At 46.8% G+C, this 19,187-nt stretch overlaps 1 protein-coding gene and 1 long non-coding RNA gene across 2 annotated transcripts in view; one reads left to right on the top strand and one right to left on the bottom strand.

Annotated features, from left to right (window-relative positions):
- DNAH9 (dynein axonemal heavy chain 9) overlaps window positions 1-19,187 on the bottom strand; it is a 339,619-nt gene that overhangs the window by 18,807 nt on the left and 301,625 nt on the right. The window contains exons 66-67 of the mRNA XM_034989621.1: window positions 18,533-18,703; window positions 15,873-16,055 (exon numbers count right to left, since the gene is read on the bottom strand). Of these exons, the coding sequence (XP_034845512.1) occupies window positions 15,873-16,055; window positions 18,533-18,703 (354 nt within the window). The remainder of the gene's footprint in view (window positions 1-15,872; window positions 16,056-18,532; window positions 18,704-19,187) is intronic.
- On the top strand, window positions 945-9,453 carry LOC118000082. Its single transcript, XR_004676373.1, has 5 exons — window positions 945-1,263; window positions 5,883-5,925; window positions 6,199-6,308; window positions 6,453-6,692; window positions 9,419-9,453. It is a non-coding gene; the product is annotated as an uncharacterized LOC118000082 (long non-coding RNA).

The following is a 19,187-nucleotide window of genomic DNA, read 5'->3' as shown; positions in this document are numbered from 1 at the left end:
TTTTCTCTGGATATAGGATCATACTCTGTGTGATACCTCACAGGAGGGATATAGCATAAGAAGTCTGCATATGGATTTCTCCTGACTCTGCCTGTGACTTTTTCCTTCATGATCCAGCTGCGTGTGTATTCTTACTGTCCCATTATAACAATCCAGTCATATGTATAACTGTATGCTGAGATCCAGTCTTCAACTGAGGGAGTGATCTGGGGACAGGATCCCAACACAATAGCATATTATTACATCTTGTTTATCTGTTCTGACAGTTCTAATCAGTACTTTGGACGCTTGGACTATTTATATTTAATGTAATTATCAATATGACAGAGTTTAAATCTACCAATTTTTTTTTTAATTTATTTTAGTGGTTGCCCTAGGGCAGGGGTTGGCAAATTTTCTGTAAAGCATCACATAGTAAATACTGTGGGCTTTGCAAGCCACACAATATCTGTTGCAGCTGCTCGCTTCGTCAGTTGTAACACAAAAGCAGCTATAAACAACGTGTAAATTAACGGCTGGCCATGTTCCAGTAAATGTTTCCTTACAGAAACAGGTTGTGGGCTGGATTTGGCCTGCAGGCCAGTAGTTTGCTGACCCCGCCTCTAGGATTTACAGTATATGTCTTTAAGTTAGCACAGTGTACCTTCAAATAATATGCCACATCGCGTACGGCATGATAATTGTGTTTTCCCCTCTTTTTTTTTTTTTTTTTAAAGATTTTATTTATTTATTTGACAGAGAGAGAGCGAGAGCAGGAACACAAGCAGGGGGAGTGGGAGAGGGAGAAGCAGGCTTCCCGCGGAGCAGGGAGCCCGATGCGGGGCTCGATCCCAGGACCCTGGGATCATGACCTGAGCCGAAGGCAGCCGCTAACGACTGAGCCAGCCACCCAGGCGCCTCCCCCCTCTTATTTTTTATGCTGTTGTTGACATACATTTGGTTCTACATATGTTATAAAGCCCATAGTAATTGCTATTTTTGTTTTAAAAAGTTAATTGTTTTTTACGATTTTTAAGTGATAAAAAATGTCTTTAATACAACTCACATATTTACCATCTATGGAGACAGTCAGTACTTTGTGTAGACCCTGATTTCTTTATAGTATCATTTTCCTTCTGTCTGAAGAATTTCTTTTAACATTCTTATATTTTAGGCCTACTGGATATGAATTCTCTCAGTTGTCCGAGAACATGCTTATAGGCACACCTCAGAGATACCGTGGGTTCGGTTCTAGACCACTACAAGAAACTGTATTGCAATAAGGTGAGTCAAATGAAGGTTCTGGTTTTCCAGTGCATGTGGAAGTTATGTTTACACTATACTGTAATCTACTAAGTGTGTACTAGCATTATGTCTAAAAAAACAACGTACAGGGGTGCCTGCGTGGCTCAGTTGTTAAGGGGTTGGAATCAGGTTCTTCCAAACTCCTCCTGTTCATGTTGGTATTTTGACCTCTTCCCATGAATCACAAATGTTCTTGATGGCATCTAGGATGTTGAATCCTCTCCAAAGGTTATCAATTTACTTTTTCCACATCCATCAGAGGAATCACACTATCTATGGCAGCAAGAGCCTTACGAAATGTATTTCTTAAATAGTAGACTTGAAAGTTGAAATGACTCCTTGATCCATGGGCTACAGAATGGATGTTGTGTTAGCTGGAGTGAAAACAACATAAATCTCACTGTCCATCTCCATCAGAGCTCTTGGGTGACCAGGTGCATTGTCAACGAGCAGTAATATTTTGAAAGGTGTCTTTCTGAGCAGTGGGCTTAAAATATTCAGGAAACCATGTTGTAAACAGATGTGCTGTCATCCAGGCTTTGTTGGTCCAGTGACAGAGCACAGGCAGATAGATTTAGCATCATGCTGAAGGGCCCTAAGATTCTCAGAATGGTAAATGAGCATTGGCTTCAACTTAAAGTCACCAGCTGCATGAACCCCTAACAAGAGAGTCAGCCTGACCTTTGAAGGTTTGAAGCAAGGCGTTGACTTCTGTCTAGCTACAGAAGTTCTAGATGGCGTCTTCTCCCAATAGAAAGCTGTTTCATCTACATTGAAAATCTGTTGCTGAGTGTAGCCACCTTCATTAGTTATCTTAGCTCCAACTTCTGGAGAACTTCTGCAGCTTCTACATCAGCACTTGCTGCTTGACCTTGCACTTTTATGTCATGGAGATGGCTTCTTTCCTTAAACCTCCTGAACCAACCTCTGCTAGCTTCAGACTTTTCTTCTGTGGCTTCCTCACCTCTCTCCACTTTCATGGAATTGAAGAGCATTAGGGCCTTGCTCTGGATTAGGCTTTTGCTTAGGGGAATGTTGGGGCTGGCTTGACCTTCTATCTAGACCACTAAAACTTTTTCCATAAGAGCAATAAGGCTGTTTCACTTTCTTATCATTTGTGTGTTCACTGGAGAAGCAGTTTAATTTCCTTTAAGAACTTTTCCTCTGCATTCACAGCTTAGCTAACCATTTGGTATAAGGGGCCTAGCTTTTGGCCTCTCTTGGCTTTCAACATGCCTTCCTCACTAAGCTTAATCATTTCCAGCTTTTGATTTCAAGTGAGAGACGTGTGACTCTTCCTTTCACTTGAACACTTAGGAGCTGTTGTAGGGTTATTAATTGGCCTAATTTCGATACTGTTGTGTCTCAGGGAAGAGGGAGCCAAGTGGAGAAGGTGAGAGACACAGGGAAGCTGGTCAATGGTGCAGTCAGAACACATAAACATTTATCAAGTTTGCTGTTTTAAATGGGCATGGTTGGGGCATGTGGGTGGCTCAGTCAGTTAAGGGTCTCCCTTTGATTCAGGTCATGATCCCAGGGTCTTGGGATTGAGCCCTGTGTTGGGCTCCCTGCTCAGCAGGGAGTCTGCTTCTCCCTCTGCCTCTCCCCCTGGCTTGGGTTCTCTCTCTTGCTCACTCTCTCTCTCAAATAAATAAAAAATATTTTTAAAAATGGGCATGGTTTGTGCACTCCAAAGCAATTACAACAGTAATATCAAAGATCACTGATCACAGATAACCATAACAATAATAATGAAAAAGTTTGAAATATTGTGAGAATTACCAAAATGTGACACAGAGAAACAAAGTGAGCAAATGTTGTTGGAAAAAATGAGACCTATAGACCTGCTCAATGCAGGGTTGCCACAATCCTTCTATCTGTAAAAAACAAAACAAAAAAGCAGTATCTGTGAAGCTCAGTAGAGTGAAATGCAACAAAATGAGGTATGCCTGTATTTAGTTTTCTTTTTTGAAAGTTTGGTTTTTTGTTTTTATTTTGGCTACTCCAAGAGTTCTGGGTTTATCGTTTTCTTCTTTTTTAAAGATTTATTTATTAGAGAGGGAGAGCTGGGAGGAGGGGCAGAGGGAGAGAGAGAATCTCCAGGAGACTTCCCACTGAGCAAGAAGCCTACCATGGTGCTCGATCCCATGACCCTGAGACCATGACCTGAGCTGAAATCAAGAGTCAGACACCCAACTGACTGAGCCACTCTGGCACCCCTATCATTTTCTTTTTGGTGCTTTCCCTTTAGTACATTCATGGTATCTCTCCACTGTGTCCAGTTTGCATAGCTCCCTGCGAGAAGTCTGCTGTCATTTCTCTCTTTGCTCCTTTGCATATTCTCCACTCCCACTCCCACCTTGCCCCTCATCCCGCCTGCTTTACCCTTGGGTTTCACCAACTTCATCATGAGGTACCTTTACATAGTTTTCATTAGGTCTGTTCTACATGGGGCATGTTGAGCTTCTTGTGCCTGTGGATTTATATATATATATATATATATTTTTTTTAAAGTATTTATTTGACAGAGAGTGTTAGCGAGAGCAGGAACAGAAGCAGGGGGAGTGGGAGAGGGAGAAGCAGGCTTCCCGCCGAGCAGGAAGCCCTATGTGGGGCTTGATCCCAGGACCCTGGGATCATGACCTGAGCTGAAGGCAGATGCTTAATGACTGAGCCACCCAGGCGCCCCGGATTTATAGTTTTTGACAGATCTGCAAAACCATGGCCCTTATTTAAGTTTTTTTTTTTTTGACCCTCCCTCTCACCTCCATCTTCCTGGGACTCCAGTTACATGTGTTAGACCACTAGATATTATCCCACAGGTCCCTGATGTGCTGTTTACTTTTTTTCAGTATTTTTTCTTTTTCCCTCACTTTGGGTAGTTTCTTTTGCTATGTTTTCATCAGCTGTAAGTCTTCCAAAGGTCTCATTTTTCATTCAACTATTGCATTTTCCATCTCTGTACGTTCTGTTTATATGTTCCATTTGTACATCATCATGTTCGTATTTTCTTCTGTCTCCTTCAACAGACACAGCAAACTCAGGATTGTGTCCTAACCTCCCTGCCTGCAAATTCCATCATCCTTGCCATTTTTGGTGCCATTTCAACTGATCCACTCTTCTCCTGGATATGGGTCATATATTCCCGCTTCTTTACATGCCTGTAATTAGTTTAGTGCATGTCAGACACTATGAATTTTACATTTTTGAGTGCTGGATTTTGTTTTATTCCTTTAAATAGTGCTGGAAAGAATTTTTTTTTTTTAAAGATTTTATTTATTTATTTATTTGACAGAGAGTACAAGCAGGGGGAGCATCAGAGGGAGGGGGAGAAGCTGGCTCCCTGCTGAGCAGGAAGCCCCACGCGGGGCTTGATCCCAGAACCCTGGGACCATGACCCGAGCCAAAGGCAGATGCCCAATGACTGAGCCACCTAGGCACCCCGGGAAAGAATTTTTTTGCCTGCAGTTAATTTACTTGAACTCAGTGGATCTGTTGGCAGCTTGGATTTCATCTTTGCTGTTGGGGGAGTATAGACCAGCTTTCAGTCTTAGTCTGGGTTCAATTTAGTCCTTTTACTAAGTTGATACCCTTCTGAGAATCTTCCCTGAAACTTTGTTTTTTTGTTTTTTGTTTTTTGTTTTAATTTCTCTGTATGCCAGCTAGTGGGAACTATTCCCAGCTCTGTGGGAGCTCTGAGGATTGTTCTCTCTGCTCCTGTGTCATGGTTCCTTCCCAGCCTTGGGTAGTTTTTTTCTCACTCATGTACAGAGCAGTAGCCAGCCAGCGTCTTGGGGGTCCCTCTGTGGATATCTGAGGCTTTTTGTCTGGGCAGCTCCCTGCCATAAGCACTCTGCCCTACAAACCCCATTACCTTGGTCTTTATGACCTCTGCTCTGTGTGTCCTCAGTTCAGTGGAAGTGTGGGGCTCTTTCCCTAACAGTAGCCCGATTCCATAGTAAGCCTGAACAACGAAGGGATCGCCTTTCTTCTTCCCTTTCTGCCAAGTCTCACAGTCGTGTCATACATATTTGTCCGAACCCCTGGAATGTACACCATCAAGAGTGAGCCCCAATGTAAACTATGGACTGTGGGTGATTGTGGTAAGTTAGTGTAGGCTCCTCAGTTGTAACAAGTGGACCACTCTGCTGGGAGACGTAGATAGTGGGGCAGGCTCTGGGGGGGCAGGGAGTATGTGGAAAATCTCTCTTATGTTCCTCTTGATTTTGCTGTGAACCTAAAATCGGCTCTAAAAAAATGAAATCTTAAAAAAAAAAAAAAAAGCCATACTTAATTTTTAACAGCATTTGGACATCTGAATTCATTTTGATAGAGGAACATAAAATGTGTAACTTGGCTTTCTTAAAAATTTCTCACATCCGCTTAAAATATGATGTTAATTCATTCTGACCACGATTTTGCATTTGCTAATTGAATGTGGGAGTGACAGACTTCAAGAATGTGCTGTCTGAGGTTTTGCCAGTTTGAGAGTGAAGAACAATTCCAGAAAAGAGGAAACCATTCACCTTGTAGTTGGTTTCTGAAGTCAGTATTCCTGTGACCTTGAGCCAAGTAGGAATGACTCATTTTCATTGTAGGGCTGAGAAGAAATGAGAGAATCCCACCGCAGATTCACTAAGTGTAAGTTTCATCCCTTTCTTAGGAGAAAACTTTAGGACAGCATTTCCTGAAAGCTGTTCAGGAAAACATGTTTCTTGGGCTATTGCCAGATTGGTGGAGGCTGGGGTGGGCAGACAGGAAATTTCTGTGGCCAAGCTGTGGACAAGTGGGCCCTTCTTAAAGACTCCAGCTATACTATCCTACAGAAACCTGTTTACATTTGTTCAAGCCCAATTTTCTCAAATTCCTCCTGCCTGGATCCTCTGTAACACTGATTAATATCTGTACTTGCAGGTCAAGAGTCAGCTAGAAGAAAACTTACCAAGAAAACACTGAATCCCTGTCTTAGGAACTTGCTGCATTTCAGGGTCCTCTGACTTGCTTGCTGCATGGCAGTATGGCAGGTGAATCTAGAACTAAAGGCTGGGGTCAGTGGGGAGCCCTTATCATAGATACAAAGGCTAGCTGGCTGTGACCTTAACCACTTTATTCATCCCTATAAAGGCATGGTTTCATAATCTTGAGTAAAAACCTTATTTTTCCTACAGGTCTTCATTCTTTGAAGTCAGTGAGCTATTATTAGTGGTTTTTTTTTTTTAATAAAAAAGCTCAGATTCCTAGACTGCAATCCATACCTAAGGACTCCAACCTCCAGAGGGCCAGTAATGTCCATTTGGAAAGTGCACCCCTGATGGGTCTGAAGCAGCTGGTGCCCTGGGCTCACAAGGGGGTCAGCAACACCCATGTCCTCCTCCTCGAGGGACTGCAGGCTGCACCCTGTCCTGACGGTCAGTTCCTATCTGCTTTTTCTTCCCTATGAAAATGGTCTTTGCAACCAGCTTTCATTTTTCTGGAGCAGGGGAGGGGATGGGGAGGGCAGTGGGAATGATACGGGCCATGCCCCTCAGCTTCCAGACTGAGGGTGACCACAGTCCATCCAGCTGGGTCTTCTGACAGAGTGCTGGAAAACCTGAAGCATGTGGGCCAGGGCGGCTGTCTGGTGAGTGGTGACTGTAAGCCATCCGCGGGTCAAAGCAAGGCCCTATCAGAACTGCACTATCAAGTCAGCACACAATGGATCAGAGTAAAAAGCTGGAGTAGTTCTCCAAGTCAGCAAGCTGGACTTCAAGTTTGAGCATCCTTCACGTATTTAGAAACAGATTTTGTGAATTAGCCACCGGAAGCTTGGGGAAAAAATAGTCTGATGGCCTAAAACATCTGAATAATCAAGAACGATTCCCGGGGCACCTGGGTGGCTCAGTCGGCTAAGTGTCTGACTTCAGTTCAGGTCATGATCTTGGGGTCCTGCGATTGAGCAGCGGGGAGTCTGCTTGTCCCTCTCTCTCTGCCTCTCCCCCTGCTTGTGCTCTTTTCATATATGGCCTTTATTATGTTGAGGTAGGGTTCCTGTAACCCTACTTGTGGAGGGTTTTTTTTTTTTTGTTTGTTTGTTTTAAAGAATTTATTTATTTATATGACAGAGAGAGGGATAGCGAGAGCAGGAACACAAGCAGGGGGAGCGAGAGAGGGAGAAGCAGGCTTCCTGCCGAGCAGGGAGCCTGATGTGGGACTCGATCCCAGGACCCTGGGATCATGACCTGAGCCGAAGGCAGACGCTTAACGACTGAGCCACCCAGGCGCCCTTGTTTGTTTGTTTTTTAAATCATGAATGGATGTTGTACTTTGTCAAGTGCTTTTTCTGCATGTATTGAAACGATCATGTGGTTTTTATCCTCTCTCTTATTTATGTGATGTGTCATGTTGATTGATTTGTGAATGTTGAACAACTCCATCTCACGGATAAATCACACTTGATTGTGGTGAATAACTTATTTAATGCATAGTTGGATTCAGTTTTCTAGTATTTTGTTGAGAATTTTTGCAACTGTGTTCATCAGAGATATTGGCCTATAGTTCTGTTTTATATGTAGTGTCTTTACTCTGGTTTTGGTATCAGGGTAATGCCAGCCAAATAGAGTGAATTTGGAGGTTTTCCTCCCTCTTCTATTTTTTGGAATAGTTTGAGAAGAATAGGTATTAACTCTTCTTTAATGTTTGGTAGAATTCACCTGTGAAGCCATCTGGTCTTTTGTGTTTTGGGGAGTTTTTTGATTAGTGATTCAATTTCATTGCTGGTAATTGGTCTGTTCAAATTTTCTATTTCTTCCTGATTCAGTTTTGGGGGGTTATATATACTTCTAGGAATTTATCCATTACTTCTAGGTTGTCCAGTTTGTTGGCATATAATCTTTCATAATCTCTAACAATCCTTTGTATTACTGCAGTGTTGGTTTTTATTTCTTGTCTTTAATTTCTGATTTTTTTGAGCCCCTTCTCTCTCTCTCTCTCAAGAGCGAGCATGATGAGTGGGCTGGGGAGGAGGAGAGGGAGAGAGAAAGAATCTTGGCATGGAGCCTGATGTGGGGCTCGATCCCATGACCCTGAGATCATGACCTGAGCTGAAATCAAGAGTTGGATGCTCGGGATGCCTGGGTGGCTCAGTTGGTTAAGCGTGTGCCTTCAGCTCGGGTTGTGATCCTGGGGTCCTGGGATTGAGTCCCATGTCAGGCTCCATGCTCAGCAGGGAGCCTGTTTCTCCCTCTGCCTCTTCCCACTGCTCCTATTCTCTCTTTCTCTGACAAACAAATAAATAAAATCTTAAAAAAAAAAAAAAAAGTTGGATGCTCAACTGACTGAGCCACCCAGGCACCCCCACCTCTCTCTTTCTTAAATGAGTCTGCTAAAGGTTTATCAATTTTGTTGATCTTTTAAAAAAAACCCAGCTCCAGATTTCATTGATCTGTTCTATTGTTTTTTGCTTTGTTTTTAGTTTCTATTTCATTTCTCCTCTAATCTTTATTATTTCCTTCTTTCTACTGATTTACGCTCCTTTAGATGTAAGGATAGATTGTTTGAGATGTTTCTTGCTTCTTGAGGTAGGCCTGTATTGCTATAAACTTCCCATTTTGAATTGGTTTTGCTGCATTCCAGAGCTTTTGGATTGTTTGTGTTTTCATTTTCATTTGTCTCCATGTAATTTTTTTTAAAGATTTTATTTATCTATTTGAGAGAAAGACAGAGAGAGTGCAAACGCATGAGCAGGGGGAGGGGTGGAAAGAGAAGCAGACTCCACACTGAGCAGGGAGCCTGATGTGGGGCTCGATACCAGGACCCTGAGATCATGACCTGAGCTGAAGGCAGATGCTTAACCAACTGAGCCACCCAGGCACCCCTGTCTCCATGTATTTTTTGACTTCTTTGATTTCTTGGTTGACCAATTCATTGTTTAGTAGCATGTTATTTAACCTCCATGTGTTCTTTCCAGATTTTTTATTGTGGTCGTTTTTTTTTAGCGTTGTGGTGTAGTTTTGTAGTGTTGTAGTCAGAAAAGATGCATGGTGTATGACTTCAATCTTTCTGAATTTGCTGAGATTTGTTTTGCGGCCTAATATGTAATCTATCCTGGAGAATGTTCCATGTGCATTTGAAAAGAATGTGTATTCTGTTGTTTTAGGATGGAATGTTCTGAATATATCTGTTAAATCCATCTGCGCCAATGTGTCATTCAAAGCCATGGTTTCCTTGTTGACTTTCTGTTTGGATGATCTCTCCATTGATGTAAGTGGGGAGTTAAAGACCCATACTATTATTTTATTACTGTTGATTACTTTCTTTATTATTAACTGTTTTAAGTATTTGGGTGCCCCCACGTTGAGTGCATAAATATTTACAATTGTTGGGGCGCCTGAGTGGCTCAGTCAGTTAAGTGTCTCCCTTCGGCTCAGGTCATGATCCCAGGGTCCTGGGGTCGAGCCCTGCATCGGGCTCCCTGCTGTGTGCTTGCTTGCTCCCTCTCTAACTAATAAAATCTTTAAAAAATATTTACAATTGTTGTATCTTCTTGTTGGATCGACCCTTTATGATTATGAAGTGTCCTTCTTTGTCTCTTGTTAGTCTGTTTCAAAGTCTAATTTGTCTAAGTATTGCTACCCCACCTTTCTTTTCACATCCATTTTCAGGATAAATGCTTCTCCATCCCTTCGTTTTCATTCTGCATCTGTCTTTAAGTCTGAAATGAGTCTCTTGTAGGCAGCAAATAGATGGGTCTTATTTTCTTATTTATTCTGTCACTCTATGTCTTTTGATCGGAGGGCTTAGTCCATTTATATTCAAAGAATTATTCATAGGTATGTATGTATTTATTGCCATTTTGTTACTTATTTTATGGTTGCATTTATATTCTCTGTTCCTTTCTTCCCTTGCTCTCTCACTGTAAGTTTCTTTAGTTACCTGTTTGGATTCCTTTCTCTTTATTTTTCTCATATCTATTACTGGGTTTTGACTTGAAGTTACCATTAGGTTGGTGTATAACATCTTCTGCATATAGCAGTCTATAGGAAATTGATGGTTGCTTAAGTTTGAAATCTAGAAGCACTAAATTTGGGCACCTGGGTGGCTCAGTTGGTTAAGCGACTGCCTTCGGCTCAGGTCATGATCCTGGAGTCCCTGGATCGAGTCCCACATCAGGCTCCCTGCTCAGCAGGGAGTCTGCTTCTCCCTCTGACCCTCCTCCCTCTCATGCTCTCTGTCTCTCATTCTCTTTCTCGCAAATAAATAAAATCTTTAAAAAAAAAAAAGTTTTAGAAGCACTAAATTTTTACTCCTTTGTCCCCCATAATTTAGGTATGTGGTGTCATACTTTATATCCTTTTATCTTGTGAATCCCTTGAACGATTTTTATAAACACAGGTAATTTTACTGCCTTTGTGCTTCCTCCTTTTCTTAGTCTTGATTATGGTCCTTCCTTTCTACCCAAAGAGTCCCCTTTAACATTTCTTGTAAGGCTGGTTTAGTGGTGACGAATTCCTTTTTGTCTGGAAAACTCTCTCTCTCTCTCTTTCAGTTCTGAATAACAGACTTACTGAAGAGTATTCTTGGCTGCAGATTTTTTCCTTTCAGCCCGTTGAATATATCATGTCACTGTCTTCTGGTCTGCAAAGTTCTTGCTGAAAAATCCACTCATAGCCTTATGGGGTTTCCCTTATATATAACTTCTTTTTTTTTGCTGCTTTAAAAATTCTCTTTATCACTACTTTTTGTTGTGTGTCTTGGTGTGGACCTTCTTGGGTTGATTTTGTTGGAATTTCTGTTTTCTTCCCCAGATTCAGAAAGTTTTCAGCTATTATTTCTTCAAATAATTTTTCTGCCCCCTTTTCTCTCTCTCCTCCTTTTGGGAGCCCTACCTTCTTGAATGTTATTATGCTTGATGGTGTCGCTGAATTCCCTAAGTCTTTTCACATTTTGTGTAATTTTTTTCTCTCACCTGCTCAGCTCGATGACTTTCCGTTACTCTGTGTTCTGGTTCATTAATTCATTCCTCTACTTCCTCCCTCCTGCTATTTATTCCCTCTAGGGTATTTTTAATGTCATTTATTGTGTTCTTCATCTCTGATTAGTTCTTTTTTATCTTATTGGTAAGGGTCTCACTGATGTCCTCCATTTTTTTCTCAAGTCCAGTGAGTATCTTTGATCATTACTTTAAATTCTCTATCAGGCATATGACTTGTATCCATTTCGCTTAGGTCTCTTGCTGTGGTTTTGTCCTGTTCTTTCATTTGGAACATATTCCTCTGTGTCCTCATTTTATCTGTTTGTGTCTGTTTCTCGGTGTTAGGAATGTCAGCTGCATGTCCTGCTTTTGAAAATAGTGCCCTGTTTGCTGGAACCTAGCGCTTCAGGGGTGTCTCCTGTGTGACACGTGTGCCTTCCTGTTGGGGCTGAGCCACTCTTTCCTTCAGTCCAGTCGTCTGCAGTGGCTTTCTTCACCTGTTGTGGGCAGGGTTTGGTCCATGTCCTGTTAGTGGGCCAGTCTGGGGCCCCGTGGGTTTGAGTTGAGTCAGACTCCGTTTGCCAGAGATGTAGTGGCAGCAAACTGCAGAGCGTTTTTCCTGTGTTGTCCCCTGAGCAGCTTTCATTGTTGGGTGGGGCTGCCGTCTGGCTGGTGCGCGCGTGCGCGTGTGTGTGTGTGTGTCTGTGTGTGTGGTTGTTGCCCCCCCAGCCCCCACCCCCCAAGGCAGAAGTCACTTTTGAACGGTGCTGGCCCAGACACGGAGCTGCCTGCACACCGCGAGCTTTGAGGTACCACTTCGGATGGGCTCTGGCCCGGAGTGTATGGAGGGGGGCAGATCCGCGACGCGTGCGGGGTGTGCAGCACTGGCAAGGTTTGTGCATTGGTTCTCTAGGGAGGGGCCCTGCCGCTGCCCTGGGGATTGAGGCCAGCTGGGTTGGAGGGAGTGGATCTGCAAAATGTGTGAGCTGGGGAGGATGTGGTCTTAGCAAGGTTTGCACTGGGCTTCTGGAGGAGGGAACCCATGGCATCAGGCTGGAGGCATGGGGCGCAGTGGAAGCATGTGGTTCCCACAGGTGGTGGTGTGGTTACGCTGGAGGGCAGGGGAAGGGAAATGGCTCCTGGCAACTCCTTTGTTTGTTCCTGGGGGAGTTTTCCTAGCATCTCTGCCCCTGCAGACTTGCTCTGAGATCAGTAAATAACTCTCCCTCCCCTATGCCCCAGGCATTTTTCAAACCGCTGCTCTATGTTTGTTGTATCTGCACAGACCCTTCATTCATTGTGCTGCCTCCTTGAGGGCGGGGACTCAGGTTCCTCTTGGCCTCTGGCTCTCCCGGAGCTGAGCCTGCTGACTGGTACAATTCCAGGTGTTAAGTCGCACTGGTCATACGAACTCATGTAATTTGGCCTCTCTGGTTTTCAGAGCCAGGTGTTATGGGGATTTGTCCGCCCTGTGAGGGCTCCCTTGTGTGATGGTCTGTTTCTCCCCTTCTGTGTCCGTAGCTGCCTGCCTCCCATGGACGGCCACGGTTGCTGTAGCTCCCCACTGTGTCTTCACCCTTCCCGCCCTCTTTGCTGTGGCCTCTTTACCTCTAGTTGTGGAGTCGGTTCTGCCAGTCATTTTCTGGGTTAGTTACAATGATGTGTTACCTTGTTGTATCTGTGGGCGAGGTGAGCTTAGGGTCCTCCTGCTCCACCATCTTCCCAGCCTCTTTCCTAAATATGGTGTTTAATTTATGCTTACAGAACATCTCAATTTGGACTAGTCATATTTTAAGTGCTAACCTATCGTTGGCCACTACTGTAGACAGTGAAGGTCTAGGAATTTAGCTTCTCTTAGAATTTATCTACCTAGGCAGAGGATTTTCTGGGCCCACTGCCATCAGTATATGGCCCTTTGAAGGTTATACCTAGTTAATATAGAGAAAGAAAGTGGCCTTTAGGAGTTTTGTACATCAGGCTTTTGTGCATTTGGTTAGTGGGAGTCAGTACCTTTGACCAGTCAGCTTGGATACTCACAGAACCTGTCTTCATTGTGTAAGACTAGGAGCCAGATGTCTTACTGTGGTAAATTTCTCTGTGGGAACATGGTTATGATGAATTGACCTCTCTTCGGTGCCTACCCTATCTTCCTCTACCACTTTTGTGCGCTTTGAGCTCCTACAGTCCTCGAGCTTAGCATTACTGTGCCTCTCAGTTCAGCTGATACTTTGTGGGTGGTAGCCTTACGGTTTCCCATCCAGCCAATTATGACTGGATACAAATAAAAGTTTATCATAAATGCTAAGAGTACTGACTTCATGATTTTAAAAAGAAGTTAGTTAGACCTCTCCTGACTTTGGTGCCCTGGCTGGGCAGAGTGGGTTTGCCTGTCTGATGTGCTGGGTAGCGTGAGTCCCCTTGTGCACCACCTGACGCACTCCTAGAACTTGAAAGTGACTGTTCAGGAGAACCTCAGTCTGAATGTGTCAGACACTGCGCAGTGGGGCCATCCTGTGGACCCTCCCGCTCAGGTCACTCCCGTCTCTGCTGCCTTTCCTTTCTTTCTCTCTCCCCTAGACTTAAACACCCTCCCTTCCCTGAACTCGGCTGCCGTCCCCTCGTACGCTCCTTTTCCCATCTTTTCCCTCCACCTGCTTGTCTTAACACTGTGCTTCACAAACCGCCCATCACCAGAATCACCTGGCCACTGCTTAAAACGTGGCTGCAGAGGTGGGACTGAAATCCCCCGGGGGGGCCCGACGGCCAGGCCACGAGACTGGGTTTAGATGACAGCATTTTAAAATGCCTGTTCTCCAGCTCCCAGAGGGACCAGGAGAGAAAGGCAAGCCACAGCTGTCCTGACTGCCTGTCCACTCACCTGAGTGGACCCTCTGCTCTGGCCAAAGCAGGTGACTCAGAGCAGGGTTAGGGCTCCTCTGCTGGCACGTCTGGAAGATTCTTCTCCTTGTCCCCCTTGTTGTACTCTCACCCTTTCTCCGCTGGTGCCTCCCCTGATGCCACAGACTTGTTTTTTTCTTTCTTTTCCCACATCTCTCTGTGTGCCCTGTGTTATGATCTGCCTGCCTGCTCGTTCTTCCAAGGCCTCCTCCTGGAGAAGCCTTTCCCCCCTCCATCTCCCTGCGCCCTCCAGCGGGGAGTGCTCAGACCTGCCTGAGCTGCTCGTGGTCAGCTTTGCTTGAACTAGACTGAGAGCAAAGAGACACTTCCTCACCTGCCCCCTTCATCTGCACCCAGGCATGCTCATGATTCATGCCACCCGACCACGGCCGCGGCTCTTGGACGAAAAATGCACGAATTGGAAGGCGGATGGGTAAATAGACTGTGCCAAGTGCATGGACTCCATAAGCTGAGAGTGCAGCAAACCTGCTCGAGGTCATTACTAGTGGATACCTGCTTATCGCGGTAATAGAGCTGCATAATGTGACCCGCCAAGTCCTTCTTTACATTTGAGATCGTCCTATGGAAGGTTGTATTTCATTTGATTACAGGCTGGCCCGTAATTTGGAAACATTACCAAATACTCTCTTCCCCATCCCTTTCTGTCCTTTCTCCTTACTTCCCTCCATGTATACGAGGGAGGAGGAAATTAACAGATTAAAAAAAAAAAAGGCCCACTAACGTAGAATTTGCGGTCTTGTGCCACAGTTTCTAGGTGACTACTTGTGACAAAACACACAGTTGTTTCTCCCGCGCACACGTAACTCCGAGCTACAAAACTGGGTTCTCACCTTCCCTCTGTCTGGGGCTGCGGTTCTGTTAATGAACATGCCTCTGTATGCTCTGTATGCTGTCCCCTTCCTCAGCTCCTGAGAGGCAGCAGGACCCCCCGTGTGCCTGTCACAGAGGTGCTTCTCTGTGAGGGGCCGGGCCAGGCCCCTGACGTAATTACCTCCTGGCACATCAGGTAAACGTGTTTAAGTAACGGGGGGTAGAAACAGACGCTTCCATTGCTCAAGAGAAATGCAGAGTTTGTGCAGTATCTTGGATCTTTCCTACAACCTTGGTGTTGTAAAAAGATGACCATCCTTTTCTCTGATGAGGCGGTAATAATTATCAGCTAATACTTTGGGGGTATTTACTACACACTAGGGATTGTTCTAAACATTCGATGTAAATGAATTTATTTCATTCTTCCCCAAAGCCTTATGAAGTCGGACCATCATCCCTCTTACAGGTGAAGAAGCTGAGACACAGTGAGATCTAAGCCACTTTAAGGCCGCGAGCGAGGAAGTGACCCCGGGGCCGTCGAGTTCTAGAACCTCTACTTTTTTCCAGTGCTCCTCTGCCCCCCCCCACGAAAGCAACTATGTCCGTAGAAGACACCAGGCTGTCAAAATTTTCGTCTAGCTTGCTCCTCAGAGTGTGGTCTCCTCGGGCAGCTCGCATATGCTGACTTCTAACTTCAGTACGGCTTCAGACTTTATAGAACTTTGGGTCTCAGCCTCCCCGCAGCCCGGCCGCTCCCACTTTCTGGGAGTGATGCCTTCTCGGGCATTCGGATTGCTCTAGGACAACTCTCCAGCTCCCAGGTCCCCGGGACCCCCTCCTCCCTCTCTCCCCCGGGGTCCAGCTGTGTCCTCTGGCCATGCCCCTTCCACCAAGACCCCCCACCCCTTACCTTTAAGCCGAGGTCCAGCTCCCTCAGCGAGTGCCGGATCTCCCTGGTGAGGACGTTCATCCGCTCGCACTCCTGGAAGGTGACGACAAGGTAGGGGGTGCGCTCCTCCACTTTGGCCAGCAGCTCTGGCATGTTAAACTCGTCTGTCACTCGCTCGAGGATTTCTTCCAGGAGGGCCTTGACCTGCCCCGCAATGGGAAACACAGGGTTAAGAAGGGCTTCTCACCCTCCAGGACTCCATTCCCCTGTGACACGGAGGTAAAGATGCCAGTCGCCCACCCACGGGCTGACCAGCTGAAGAAGAGAGCATAGGTGCTTTCCTAAGAATCGGGAGTTGGGAAAACCCAGAGGCTGACCTGGTTAGCGGAGGGGCTCAAACTGGAAAGGCACAGGATAGCCCAGGGTGGTCATGGGGCCACAGGAAGCCGGAGTGATGAATATACATAAATCCACACTCTCCATTCTGAGTTTCTGTGAGGCTGCCCTGCACTTTCTGTCCTTGGGTCCCGGAAGAAGCATCCCCATCTATCATGTCAGCCTCCTCCCAGGCCCACGATTCCTTTCACCACACAAACTGTCAGCCAATTAGACCAGGGGAGCTGGAACCACCAGGGTGTCTCTCCTGGAAAATGGGAACTGAAGCACTGAGATCCTGGGTTATTCGGGGGCAAGCACTTGGAGGCTGAGTCTGGCATTTTGAAGTAAATGAGTAAGGCCAGGAGGCCTGTCAGCAGAGAAAGAAAAGTGGAACAAGTGCAGACATAATAGAACATGTGGCCAGTGGGGAGGGACGGAGGAGGGTGCACACCAGCGAGAGGAAGCCAGCCCTTCCCGGGTCATGAGAGCTTGGGCTCCAGGAGCACCTGCTGGGATGGGCGTTGTTCCTCATCTCCTATAAGAGCTCCCCATCTCCGCTTGTGAAGTCCCCTCCTCCCCATCGTTTTGGGGTACCATCACGGGGCCCCATCCTCCCACGATCTAAGTAGGCCAACCAGATCCTCATTCCCAGGAGCAGAAAAACGTGAATCTCAAGCCTGAGATTCAGGGACAGGAAGTGGATGGAGCCACTGACCCAAGTGCCCTGAAAGGATACTCTTCTTTATCCCTGGGACCCTGGAGCCATTGGGATTTCTATCCTTTCTCAGGTCGATTCCTTTGACACAGTGGGCTCGCTCTTGCCTGTTTCAGCTAAATTCGCCTCTGTTGCTTGCAACCAAAGACCCTTGGCTCAGTTAATACAGTTCTGTTATGCGTTACCCACGTCAGTGTGAGCAAGTCAGCTAGGCCTCCATTTTTATCTATAAAAATTTCCAAGAGCATCTTTCTCCACCTGCCCCCTCTCCCCCAACTCCCAGGGCTGATGCAGAGATCAAATTGAGGGAGCTGATGGATGTGGCAGCACCTGAGAGCTATACAGAGCTACAGAAAGGATTATTAATATTCACTTTACCTTGTATTGTTAACACACAATACAGTCTCTAGAAAAAGAGCTGATGTCTGAAAAAGGAAAGTAAAACCTCCGCTCTCTGTCAGAAAGGGGTCTCTGGGGCTGTCGCAGCAAAAACCAGAACAGAATTTTAACGGTACCTGAGAGTGCTGCTGGGATGGAAGACAAATGACTAAATTTATATCACGTTTCTATCTCTGGAGCGAAATTTGAAGAAACAGCCCCATATCAGTGAGCTGCCATTTGGACACTGCACAGAGAGATGAAAAGATAGTCTGGAGGCACTGTCCCAAAATACACGGAACATGGAGAAACAGGGTTCTCTTCAGTCCTGATCAGGCCGAGCAGGATTTGGAGACCAGGACAGAGGACGGGGAGGACAGCCAGGGCACGGAGCAGGTGCACAGACCTGCGGGAGCCCAGGACAGGGAGGACTGCCAGGGAAGGGAGGAGGTACACAGACCTGGAGGAGCCAGGACGGGGAGGACTGCCAGGGAAGGGAGCAGGTGCACAGACCTGGGGGAGCCCAGGACGGGGAGGATGACCAGGGAAGGGAGCAGGTGCACAGACATGGAGGAGCCCAGGATGGGGAGGACAGCCAAGGAAAGGAGCAGGTGCACAGACCTGGGGAGCCCAGGACAGGGAGGACTGCCAGGGAAGGGACCAGGTGCACAGACCTCACCCCAGTCTGCCTCTCCATTCCACGGTGCCCCTCTGCCTTCCTGACGTTCCTGGAAGTCCTGTGCCCAGTGATGGAAGACTCAGATCCCAGGTCATTCATGCCAAGAGAAGGCATTTTCGTTTTCAAGAGTGACTTCGCCAAACGAGCATCTAGTTGGTGGCATGAGGGTGGCCCCCTTAAGTACAGCTGCCCACCGGCACTGCTCAGTTCGCTGAGAAATCATGAGGTCCCTCTCTAGCTCCCCACGCCGCCACTGTTCCCGCCTTGCTTCCTTTTGGCAGAGAAATGGAAGAGAAATGGTCTTGGGGTGAACCAGAAAAGCCAACCGAGCCCAATGGCAGGCACCGCCGCTGGCTAAGCCGGACAACCGGCGCGGCGGGTCAAGGCTGCGCCAGCCACGTGCGAGTGGAAGGCGTGCAAGGCGTGGCCTGTGGTGCCCGTGGTGGGCGACCAGCAGGAGGAGCGGCTCCCTGTGCCCACGCCGGGCGCCCGACAAGGGGCTCGGCAGTGCCCCCGCCCCCGCCCACTTACCTTTTCTTCCCTTGTGGCCCCTGCTCCGTCCCCGGCGTGGCTGTCCCGGGGCTGCAGCTCCAGCACGGTGCGGAAGAGCTTCTCCGAGGTCTGGGTCAGGAAGCCGATCTCGGCATTGGGGTGCAGGCCGTAGAGGTAGGGCGAATCTGGAGGCAGCTCGGCATCGATGTACTGAAAGTCGGGGGCGAGCTCAGACACCAACAGGGACGGGCCTCCCGCCTCCCACTCTGGTTCACCCTCCGGGGGGCCGTCCGTGGGGCCCGCCGACCTCGGGCCCTCCAGGCGAGCGCTGCTCACCGGCTCTGGCCGTCGTGGGCACCTATCCACGTGGCGCACATCCCTGCAGCCAGCCTCGTCCTGACACCATGTTACTTACCGTGTGCTGGGCCAGTTTTCCAGAACGTCCATGCCCATGCGGGCATTCGCTTTTTCAGGAAGCTTAGAGGACTGGATCCGTCTCCAGTCTCCCCGCCGCTCTGCCCGCTCCCTGGTCTACACCTGTCCCTCCCTCCACACACAAGCCTTCCCAGAGTCCTCGAGAAACACTGACCCCTACCTCGTGTCTTACTCAAGCCCTCTTAGGACCCCTGCCCTCTTGCCCTTAAAGTCCTTTTCTCTTCTCCATTTACCGCAATCAGAGATGACAAACCTAAAT

The sequence above is a fragment of the Mirounga leonina genome, unplaced genomic scaffold, assembly GCF_011800145.1.
Source record: "Mirounga leonina isolate KUSES-001 unplaced genomic scaffold, KU_Mleo_1.0 Mir_488, whole genome shotgun sequence".
Taxonomy (NCBI): Eukaryota; Metazoa; Chordata; class Mammalia; order Carnivora; family Phocidae; genus Mirounga; species Mirounga leonina.
The sequence above is the reverse complement of the archived record's forward strand: the minus strand, read 5'-3'. Positions and strand labels throughout refer to the sequence as shown.